Source organism: Lissotriton vulgaris, chromosome 8 (assembly GCF_964263255.1).
Source record: "Lissotriton vulgaris chromosome 8, aLisVul1.2, whole genome shotgun sequence".
Classification (NCBI taxonomy): domain Eukaryota; kingdom Metazoa; phylum Chordata; class Amphibia; order Caudata; family Salamandridae; genus Lissotriton; species Lissotriton vulgaris.
In genome coordinates, this window is record NC_141696.1 from 503,731,779 (window position 1) to 503,743,928 (window position 12,150).

At 45.4% G+C, this 12,150-nt stretch overlaps 1 protein-coding gene across 1 annotated transcript in view; it reads right to left on the minus strand.

Annotated features, from left to right (window-relative positions):
* Window positions 1-12,150, minus strand: part of LOC147697232 (cytoplasmic tyrosine-protein kinase BMX-like) — a 619,305-nt gene that overhangs the window by 409,205 nt on the left and 197,950 nt on the right. The window contains exon 9 of the mRNA XM_086936120.1: window positions 196-283. Within this exon, the coding sequence (XP_086792246.1) occupies window positions 196-283 (88 nt within the window). The remainder of the gene's footprint in view (window positions 1-195; window positions 284-12,150) is intronic.

Here is a 12,150-nt window from a genome sequence, read left to right on the forward strand (position 1 = left end):
CAATCAAGTTGGGCTCGTTGGCAGCGCAGCAGCGTTTTGTTCAAATAATCAGCGCATACATGCCTGGAGCCCACTGGAGGGCAAAAAGTATGCAAATATAACGTCAGAAATATCGGAAACCCACCAAAGGGAAGGAGTGTGCCGAGGACTGAAACCACAAGCTCCAGCATGCATAGGGGTCTTGTGACTACTCACCTGAGAGATGGAAACGCCCACTGGAGGGTAAAAAGGAAGACATTGAAAAGCATGCTGTCTTTGGGTTTCGCCACGGAGAAGACCGATTAACTGCAGGCACGCCTATGATAAAGGGGCGGGAGGCTCCGAAACCGGTTAGGTAAGATACACATAAGCATGTAAACGCTGGTTCCTCCCAAATAAATGGTCTTACATACTCGCTGTTGTGGAGTGTGTATCTAAGCTGTTGGGCAACTTTTTCTAAAGCTCCCGCCTATGGGAGGGTGCAGGACTATTTGAGGACTCAGGTGGGGCAGCACCTTGATTCACAGCGGCATCCGGAGAAGGCTCAAGGCAGCCGAAATGTATCATGCCACATGCTGTTTCACTAAATGCAGTTCCAAAGAATTCCCCAGTGTGGCCTCTACCTTTCGCGATTGGAGGGGTTTTGGGCATATTTTCACATCGGCCAGAGGCGTATTTAGAGGCCCCATCCTGCAAGTTGGGTGAGGTACAACTGGTTTCTGCTCCTGCAGTGTTTTGTACTCCAAGGTATTGGAATTATCTTAGCCCGCCTGTACGAGTGAGCAATGCAAGGGCTGCTGTGTTCACAGCTCGTGACTGCGCGAGGAGCAGGACACATTGTTCTCCTGTTCACGGCCCAGCGGACACTTATTTCCTTGATGCTGGGATGTTATCGGGACTCAAGGAAGCGGTGTTTATGGACATCAATGCCAATTTTAAATCGGAAACTCTGCGTCCAGTCCTGCGCAACAAGTTTTCATCTGGACTGATTTCGAGTCCACCCCCACGCAGTATCCGTTCCAGTAAGGTGATTCCTGGGAGTTGTAGTATTTACATTACTCCTGCGGCTGGTTGGTCATGTGATGGGGAGGTGCTAAAGCTCCTGCCTTTGGGAGGGTGCAGGACTATTTGAGGACTCAGGTGGGGCAGCTCCTTGATTCACAGCAGCATCCGATGAAGGCTCAAGGCAGCCGAAATGCATCATGCCACATGCTGTTTCATTAAATGCGGTTCCAAAGTATTCCCCTGTGTGGCCTCTACCTTTTGTGATTGGAGGGGTTTGGGGCATATTTTCACGTCGGCCAGAGGCATGTTTAGAGGCCCCATCCTGCAAGTTGGCTGAGGTACAACTGGTTTCTGCTCCTGCAGTGTTTTGTACTCCAAGGTATTGGAATAACCTCAGCCCTCTTTTACGAGTGAGCATTGCAAGGGCTGCTGTGTTCACAGCTCGTGACTGCGCGAGGAGCAGGACACATTGTTCTCCTGTTCACGGCCCGGTGGACAATTATTTCCTTGAAGCTGGGATGTTATGGGGACTCAAGGAAGCGGTGTTTATGGACATCAAGGCCAATTTTAAATCGGACACTCTGCGTCCAGCCCTGCGCAGCAAGTTTTCATCTGGACTGATTTCGAGTCCACCCCCATGCAGTATCCGTTCCAGCAAGGGGATTCCTGGGAGTTGTATATTTACATTACTCCCACGGCTGGTTGGTCATGTGATGGGGAGGTGCTAAAGCTCTCGCCTATGGGAGGGTGCAGGACTATTTGAGGACTCAGGTGGGGCAGCTCCTTGATTCACAGCGGCATCCGAATAAGGCTCAAGGCAGCCGAAATGCATCATGCTACATGCTGTTTCATTAAATGCGGTTCCAAAAAATTCCCCTGTGTGGCCTCTACCTTTCACGATTGGAGGGGTTTGGGCATATTTTCACATCGGCCAGAGGCGTGTTTAGAGGCACCATCCTGCAAGTTGGCTGAGGTACAACTGGTTTCTGCTCCTGCAGTGTTTTGTACTCCAAGGTATTGGAATTACCTCAGCCCGCCTTTACGAGTGAGCAATGCAAGGGCTTCTGTGTTCACAGCTCCTGACTGCACGAGGAGCAGGACACATTGTTCTCCTGTTCACGGCCCGGCGGACACTTATTTCCTTGAGGCTGGGATGTTATGGGGACTCAAGGAAGTGGTGTTTATGGACATCAAGGCCAATTTTAAATCGGACTCTTTGCGTCCAGTCCTGCCCAGCAAGTATTCATCTGGACTGATTTCGAGTCCACCCCCACGCACTATTCAATCCAGCAAGGTGATTCCTAGGAGTTGTAGTATTTACATTACTCCCGCGGCTGGTTGGTCATGTGATGGGGAGGTGCTAAAGCTCCCGCCTATTCCCACTATAGTCTGTGGAACAATAGGACAAGGGTCGATTTTGAAGGGGTAAATTATCTTATTCCAACTTCAGTTTGTACAACAGTGGGGAAAGTGTTGGATTTCGGAGGGGTGAAGTTTACTATTCCCACTCCAAACAGCGCAATAGTAGGGAAACTGACATATTTCAAAGAGGGTAATTTTACTATTTTCACAGCAGTCTACTCAAGAGTAGGGAAAGTACTTCACTTCAAATGTAAATGTAAAAGTAACAACATGAATGTAGTAAAAATATTACAATCTTTATATGAAATTAATAATTACCATAAATATATATTTGAAATAAAAAATAATCAATGTACATAATTACTGTTCATTAATAGATAATAGTTATTTGATTATTAATTTATCAAAATACCACAATATACCCCAACAAACGTAGCAGTCCGCACCTCAAATATAAATTTAAAAAAAAGTATTCATTATTCACATATTTAAAATAAATTAAATAATGAATCAACATTTAATAACGAATTGTTATTCAAGTAGTACTTAATTAACATCCCGGCCTAGACCCCTATTAAGCTAGCAAACTAAAAAAATACTAAAAATATTTAAATATTCCATAATTTAATTTTTTAACATCCAATTAAATAATTAACTTAAAAGTATGAAATAATTAATTATTACTCAATTTACTCCCCACCAACATCCCTACAAATCTAACAGCCCATAAATAACATGTAAGGAAAATAAATCAATATTGCATAATTTACATAATAAATATCAATCATATTATCAAATAAAATGTATTAAACAATTCATAATTATCATTAGCTAATTACCTTCCCACCCTATCCCACTATAAACCCAACAATCCTCTGCAGCACTACAAATTACTGTAAAAAATAAATAAAAATTCTATATCATTTAAAATATAAACTATATTTAAAAAAAAAGGACTTTATATAAAAAATATCAATATTAAAAATAATGATATCACTTACCTAAAATAACTGTGCACAACGATAGTCTCACACAAGCAAAATGCAAACATGTGCACACACGTATTGCACGTGTTCACCTGTAACCAGCCAAGTGTTGCTTACCCTAGCTGCCTTGCAGCCACCTTATCTTAAAAAGCTGACACTGGCAGTAAACATGCACAGTCCATTTGTCAGGAGATTACCATGTGTGAGAAAACATGTAGTGAGAGTCATCCACAGTGAAAAGTCCAAAACCCTGGAGGTCCAAAAAGCTAAAAATCTGTTCCCATTAAATGGTCGGCACCGATTTTGCAACAGATTCTTGTTTCTTATTTACATCAGATGAAATGCCATCAGTCAGGCTATCACTGTGTCAAACTGTGCTATCCAAGTGCTTCTACTATCTGCCTTACATGATGTCTACTTGTGGATAACTGATTCACAGTCTCTTACACAAGGTTCCTTCTTCCAAAGCTAGCATGCCTGCATCAATTCAACAAGGGCTGGCCTGCCGTAGCGGGCACCAGACATTTCCCCAGTGGGCTGCAAGGGTGGGGCGGTGGGGGGCTGTTTTTGGTCAAAGTCATAGGAAGTTCACCAAGTAGTGCAACGTTTCTATCAACACAAGTGGGGTATTGTTGAGTTATATGGACTTTGTGAATTCCTGCGGATTCCGGAAGTTTCCATCACAGAAACCTAATGATTTCAGGCAAAGTTTACGGTTTGCCGGCCATTGTGTTGTAAGAAAACCTCATGGAATCCTTGCAAAGCACCCCACCCTGCACTCTTCCGGGTTTCTAGTTTAAAAAATGTGCCCATTGTGTATGGTTTCTTGGTGCCACTTGAGCTAGAGTCCAATATCCACAGCTACCTACTGTGCAAAAATGTTGATGTGTGCATCTTGCGTTTTGTGCCATTTCCTGTTTCGGCCACTAGGCCCAACCCCACAAATGAGGTACCATTTTTATCAGAAGACTTAAGGGAATGAGGCTGAAAGAAGGTTTGTGGCTTTCCACAGATTCTATAACATTCTATCACAGAAATGAAAGGAAAATGTGTCTTTATAGTCAAAGGTTGAGGTGTACCAGGGATTTTGGGTTACAAACCTGGTGGGAGCCACACAATTCACCACAACCTTAATTCACCCAGGTGTCTGGTCCCATATTTATTGGAAGACATTTAGAAGTATAGAATAGTAGAATATGTGCTATTACCAATTGGATTTTGCTGCATTTGTGCCTTCCTAATATAAGACAGTGTGTAGGAAAGAAGACATCTTGAAAAATGCCCTCTAAATCATATGCTAGTATTGGCACCTACAAGTTCAGAGATGTACACATTACCACTGCCCCTAAACTGTATAACTTGAGCTCATTTAAAAAATAAAGAGGTTTCCATGATACCCATTTTCACTCTACACATTTCACCATGTGAATTGGTCTGTACTTGGTACACAATGAAAAACCATTGTACGATGCAGCACAGTCATTGTCTCTGGTTGCCTTGGGTTCTTGGGGAACCTACAACCCTTATCTAACTGCACAACCAGAAGGGCCTAGCAGACATAATGGTACATTGCTTTTGTAAATAGGCTATTGTGAAATAAAGTTACAGATGAAAACGTTGTCACAAATGGTTGTTTTCTCCTACTCATTTATAATACTTCTTTATTTCAACATTTAATTTCTCTAGGAAATGCTTGAGGAATCTACACATATGACCCACTACTGAATTCAGAATACTATCTCCTTTTCAGAAATATATAGTTTTCCTGGATCACCCATGGGCTTTACACTGCTTTCCACCACAAACTGGAAGTAGGTTGAGATTACAAAACAAATGGGAATAATGGGCTACCTCTCTGAAAAGTTCCAAACTGTGGGAAAATAGTTTTTTTATATTCAGCTCTGCGTGTTCAGAAAATCTGTGAAGATGGTTACCTATAGCATGGCAAACCATTGGTTTATGCCATTTGTAGAAAAAAACATACACTTTTATCCAGAGCACATTTTTTCCTATTTTTTCCCCAAATACTTAAAATGCAGATATATTAGCCTATACTATCTTCTCTGTCCCCTTCAGGGTAATTTACAGCCTCTTGGTACCTTTAAAATCCACAGGATGATAGAAAAAAAGGAGGTAAATTTGGCCTTGTTACATTAAGTAGAAAAAATGTTATGGAGCCCCACGCGCAACCTATCCCAACTAGCCAATAAAAGGCTCCTTACTGAGGGGGAGGGGGCAGTTAAGGAGTTAAACATTGTCTTTCTCATTGTGATTACTCAGCTCATCATATGAATGAACTCAAGGCTCTGTCAGTACAATCGTCCCATGTCACCTTTCTCTTGCCAAAAGTCATGACTCCTTTCGAAGTTGGGCAATTTACAACTCTCTTGGTTTCATTCCCCTGCCTCCTCCCTTGAACGAGGAGGAGAAGCTCTAAGGCTGAATGCCAAAAGAGTGTAAGCTTTTACATTGATCTTAGTAAGGACCATTTGGAGGATGATCACCCTTATGTGATGTTCTTTGCAATGAAGTAAGGACAGGCAGTACAGAAAATGACTCTGTTGAGGTGGATAGTCCTCTGAATCAAGATCTGCTAAGCATTAGCCATGAAGCAGCCTCCGAAGGGTCTGAGGGACATTCCACCAAGGCTAAGGCTGTTACCACTGCATTGGTATAAGGACGGAGTGCCAGTCCTGGAACTTTTCCGGGCTGCTTTGTGGGAATCTGTGCACATGTTCATGAAGCACTACTACATTGATAGCTAGATCTGACAGTAAGGACATTTCCTCCGATTGGTCCTGCAAGATGTTTTGGTTTGAGTCACCCCACAGACGCTCCACCATGGAAGGTTTGGTATCTATTGGTATCTATTCTAAAAGTGAGGAATCTGCAGTTAGAAATATCCATCAGAAGTACAATTTACTTACCTTCTGTATGCTCTTTACCCCAGATTATTCACTGCCATCATCCCTCCCCATACTGAGGAGTGGCCTCTTTTTTGTCATGAATATGGTCCAAAAGTAAAGAGGTGGTACAAGTATTTACTTTCTTCTGAAGACACAGAAAGATTGCAATAAGAAACTGACTTCAGCGTGCAGGTGTGGCGCTTACACCCGAATCTGCTATATCTGCTCTGTCACGTTTGGGTCAGAATGAAGCTTTTGGGGAGCCACACTATCCCACCGAGAGGCACATAGGAGAACTGATTTGAAAATGTTTCAGATCCAGTCTGGTACCTGGGGAATATTCTAAATCTGAAGAATCTACGGCTAGATACAGTTCCCACCGGAAAGAGTATTACCAAAGGTAGGTAACATGTTTGTTTTAGTGTTCTCGAATAGATAAAGATTACATGCAAAGAAGAAAATAAGGGGTCCATTGGGATGGCGGACGGATCGCCACCGCCATGCAGGCGGTGGGGATCCGTCCGCCACCCTTGCCCGTCCGCCACCTTTCTTCCCCCCACCATATTACAATGGCGGGGGGACCGTGGCGGAGGGAAATACCGTCCACTGCTTTTCCGCCGCGGTCGCCTTGCGACCGCCGCGGAAAAGGCTTGATATGGTGGCGGTGTCTATCAGACACCGCCAGCCATATTAGGATGGCCTGGGATGAATGCCTTTCCGTGGCGGCAATGCCGCCACGAAAAGGCATACGGTTCCAGCTTTGGGGGCCCCCCTGCATTTGCATGCACAATGTGGCAGGCACCGCGCGGTGCCTGCTGCTTTGTGCATGCAAATGCACAGCATGCATTTTTTACTTTGCGGCGGGTGCTGCTTAAAGCAGCACCCGCCGCAATGTTAAATATACGGGATGTGACTGCCAGGGTGGCGGTCACATCCTAATTCCAACGGAGGGAACACCGCTACCCCTCCACCTCGGTGTTGCGGACGGATGCAGGTTCCGTCCGCCATCATAATCGACTCCTATGTGCATGAAGAATAGAATAATTGAAATCCACATACCCAGAATCATGTCTTAATTTCCTGCCAATTGGATTTTCTTCTCTACAACTCCAAGACATTTTCCCCCTTGTAGGCTGTAATTCACTTTTGCCTTTTGGTTTGTAGTTTTGGCATACCACGGCTGTCTTCAATGACGATTTACCCCAGCCTGCTTGTGGGCGTGTAGTCTGAAGAAGAAAACAAGCATTGTCTCGTCATTGTAAATGGTGCAAAATGAAGGAACATTACTATATTGCCATGCAGCAAATATTGGCAGGCAGGATGGCAACAAAAAAATGAGTGGTATTACTTTCGACCCAAATATTAAAATTGACCACACTAAGGGTTCTATTAGCCAACTGGATATATCATTGAGATGTGATGCAGCGGCCAGGCTGACTGACCCTGGACTGTGTTCACAGTTCGATCCCCGGCGCCGGTTGCAGGTTAGCCCAGCACCATGTGATTCTGGGCAATAGCTCACTAAGGGCCATATGTAGGTAAAACATGAATACCGATTCCTTAATACCGAATTTTACCGATTCGGTATTAAGGAATCGGAAAATGCGATGTAGATAAGAAATCGGTAAATATTACCCATTCGTTAAAAATCGGTAAAAAATACAGATTCGCAATGAATCGGTAGAAAAAAAATACAGAAAAACCAATACCGAATCGGAATTACCGAATTCATTACCGAATCGGTAAATACTGAATCAGTAATTCAAAAATTCGTAATTCGATGAATCAGCCAATCCTGTGTCACCCAATCACCTCCTAAACAGGAAGTGGCCACACCCAGGCAGCTGCACAGAACCTGGAGCTTACTGTGAGGCAGGCAGGTGAGCTGAGGAGCCAGGAGCAACAGAGCCTCACAGCTACAAACCAGAAAAAAAACTGCTTTGAAATGGCAAGCCAGGGCAGGTAGAAGGAGGGAAGTGAGAGGAAAAGAAAGCTAAGGTTCATCGAAAAGGAGCTGGAGGTATTGATTCAGGATGTGAGTCAGGGTCATGACAGGCTTTTTGGTAAGGAGTCCCTCCATGTGCCCGAGTCTCAAAAGAGACAGATCTGGATTAGCATACAGGACAAAATAAAGGCCATAGGTGTGACCCAGCGTACCATTGAGGACATCAAAAAGAGGTGGTACGACCTCAGGAAGACGGTGAAAGCAAAGTTGGCAGAGAGGCGGATGCAGGCTGGCAAAACTGGTGGAGGAAAGAACAGAGCACCAGCACCAACTCCACTGGAACTGATGGTGGAGTCCACCCTCGAGCCGGAGAGTGTGAGTGGTGTGGGAGACGCAGACAGCTCTGCCAGAGCAGCAAGGAAACAAGGTAAGATGCATGCCCAGCATGCTGTGCTACCCCCTCATCAACCCCAATCCCCATAGTGGCATAGGGTCTCCCACTCCACTCCATGTCTTTCTCATTACCTGCTATGCATTGTTGGAGATGTAGTTCGAGGGAACTGATGTATAGGACAGTCTGGCTAGCAAACACAATAGCATGTGAAAGTAATTGACAATCTCAGGACAATCACTGTGATCTGTAGGCATTCTGTTTAATGTAATTCAAATGCAGACAGAGCAGTGAGTATATCTACATTTGTTTCATTACAGGCGAGACATCTCGCAGTGCTGCAGAGGGGAGCAGAGCAAAGACAGCCAAGCCAGAGGGGAGGCAACATGAGGAAGAAAGCATGCCTGTAGGGACCACAAGCTCCGCGCAACCACCACCACCAACTCCTCCATCACAGGCATCACCACAGCGCCAGGGAATGCCGCCATCCCCTCATACCCAGTCCCCACTGCGACGATCACCAACACCACCACCACAGTCAGGCAGGAGGCATGTTGTGGCCACCCTCCAGCAGATGGAGGAGTCATCGAAGGAGGGCAGAGGGGGCCAACAGGCTCTAGTCCATGAGGGGGGGCAACAGGGAGAGGGCTGGTACTCCATCTGAGGGTGCCCACATTTCATCCAGACGCCACAGGGCAAGGCCAGACAGTCCTTAATCATCCGAACAGGGTGGAAGTGTGTTTGCTGGACTGGAAGGAAACATGCTGAAGAACCAGCGTCTGCAATGGAGGGAGATGAGATCACTAGACAGTGAGGTGGCATACATTAACAAACACATGCACAGGATGGAAAAGGGCATCAGTGCAATGGGAGACAACATGTGTGAGGAAATGCAGAGAGTTACAACCTCTGTGGACAACCTCTGCAGCCAGTTGGAGCAGGACCGTCTTGGCAGGCGCAGGAAGAGGCAGAGCCTCCAGGCCTATACCAAGGCAGTCAACGGGCTGGCCACTGCAACCTCATTGATGTGTCGCCGGTCCATCGCCATGCAGGAGGAGATGGCGCATTGTAGCAGGGATGTGGCCAGGGGCATGGTTTCAATGCCCTCTGCATTAGAGCTCCTGCAGAATGCGAAGGCGGCCACAATGGAAGGGGAGGGGGGCAGTGAGGAGGCTACCTGCTGTGGTAGCATTGCGCCCTCTCTCACCGAGGGCAGGAGCCGCAGCGAACGACCACAGCGCTGTGCAGGAGCAGTCTGACATTACAGACAGTGTTGCCACAGTGAATGACCACAGCGCTGTGCAGGAACAGTCTGACATTACAGACAGTGTTGGCAGGGAACATGCACATGCAGGGCATGGACGCAGGAAGTAGGAACCACTGCCAATTGCCAAGCATTAGATGGGGGATGTAACCCATGTCCAAATGGACACTGCTTACAATACTGGTGGTGTGCTTATTAAACACCATTACAAAAAACTGTTAATGGCTCTGTCTCGTTACTCACTCAGAAATAGTTTGATGTTATCTCTGCCCGTCCCTGTCTCCCATCATGTTCAACTGCAACACCAGCTGCACAGGGCTCTGGCTGAGGGTTGTCCTCGTCCTTGTCCTCAGAGTCAGTTGGTTCCTTTTTTTGTGGCCAGATTGTGTAGCATTGCACATGTAGCAATTATTTTGCAACATTTGATGGGGCTGTACTGATGTGCACTTCCACTTTTGTGGAGGCAACGGAATCTGCTTTTAAACAGTCCAAAGGTGCGCTCCACCACGTTGCGTGTGCTCTTATGTGCCACATTGTATCTCCTCTCCCTTGGGGTGGTTGGGTTGAGATATGGTGTGAGTAGGTAAGGCTGGAGGGCATATGTGCTGTCACTTAAATACAAAAGAGAGTGCCATTAATGTGTGTGACCAATAGCTTGAGCCAAGGTGTACTTCAGGGTGTGTCACATTGATTTACCTAGTAGGTATCCTTCTTCAAATTCACCAGCAGCCAGACGTGTATGGATACCACTGTTCTTAAATATGTACGAGTCGTGGGTACTCCCTGGGATTTTGGCCACGATGTCAGTTATGATGAACTTGGCATCACATATCACCTGCACATTAATGGAGTGGGTGGATTTGCAGTTGCGGTAAAAGTATTCTGTTGCTGCAGGTGGACAGATTGGTATATGGGTCCCATTGACGCAGCCAATGGCGTGTGGGAACTGCGCCAGTTGGTAGAAATCCAGCTTGGTCCTCTGCAGCTCCACCTGTGTTCTGGGGAAGGTGCAGCTCCACCTGTGTACTGGGGAAGGTAATGTAATGTTCCATTCTGTCCATCATGGCATCCAGGAAGGTGTTGAAAAAATGGGATAGACAGCTCTGTGACACACCACCGACTGCGGCTATCACACCCTGGTAACTTCTTGATGCCAAGAGGTGCAGGCAACAGAGTACCTGGACATGGGTGGGTATTGCGTGCGCCCTTGGTGTCTGATGCTCAAGATAGGGTTTGAGGTCCCGTATTAGGTCAAGGATGGTGTGTGGGTGCAGCCTGTACCTTTCATGGATTTCTGGTTCAGACAATTGAAACAATGTGATGCGCAGTCTGTACACCTGCTCTTCCCGTCTCCAGATCCTCACTCCTTCTGCTCTCAAGTGTAGCCGCCTTGCTATGAGGTAGAAGCCCGCCATTGTGTTCACACTGTTGCATTTTGGGACTGTTTTAATGCGCTGCACCTGATTACCACATGCTCAGGATCAGTGGTAAATACCGATTTGTTATTACCGATTTTGGTCAAATTCGGTAATACCGATTTTTGCTACATCGCATTTTGGGATTTTTACCGATTCATTATTTACCGATTCGGTATTCATTGTTTCGGTGTTCTTCGATCGGTAAATAAGGAATCGGTAATTATTTACCGATTCGTTATTACCGATGCCATTCGGTAATACGTACATCTCACAGGGCTAAATACCGGTCGATAAAGCCGAAATTTACCGATTTTCGGCTTTACCTACCGGTATTTGGCAACCTTCATATGGCCCTTAATCTTCCCGAGGCCCCCCAGCGCCGGGACACCACTTCGGAGGTAGCTGTGTGCTTTACAAATAATCGTATTTCATTTCAGAGTCTTGCATGAGAATTGGAGAGCATACAAGTATAATATAGGAGTAGGGGAATGTGCCTGTTTAGACACCTGCTTTCCATAGTATTGATGAAAAACCCTGTTGAATTCAGAAAGTATAGATAAAATACTTAAAAAGAAAGAGTCTTTCCACCCACTTATTACAAAACCCCTGCTATATAGCTTCATAGCACGAAAGTTCAGTATTTATCGAGCACCCGGATATATAGCAGAGTCTATATACTATTTGACCGTGATCCGGTGAACAGCTTATAGGATCTCTTTATTTAGGTGGATGTGCTTTTGACATGACCAATACCAAGTACAAAAGGGACAACAAGATGGGGCAAAGGGGTGTCCAACTTAGAATGGTGGTCCATGGAACATTCTGAAACCTTTGAATGTAAGTGCTTAAAGACTAAAACATGCTTTTAAATGTATTCAATTGAGTATTCCCTAC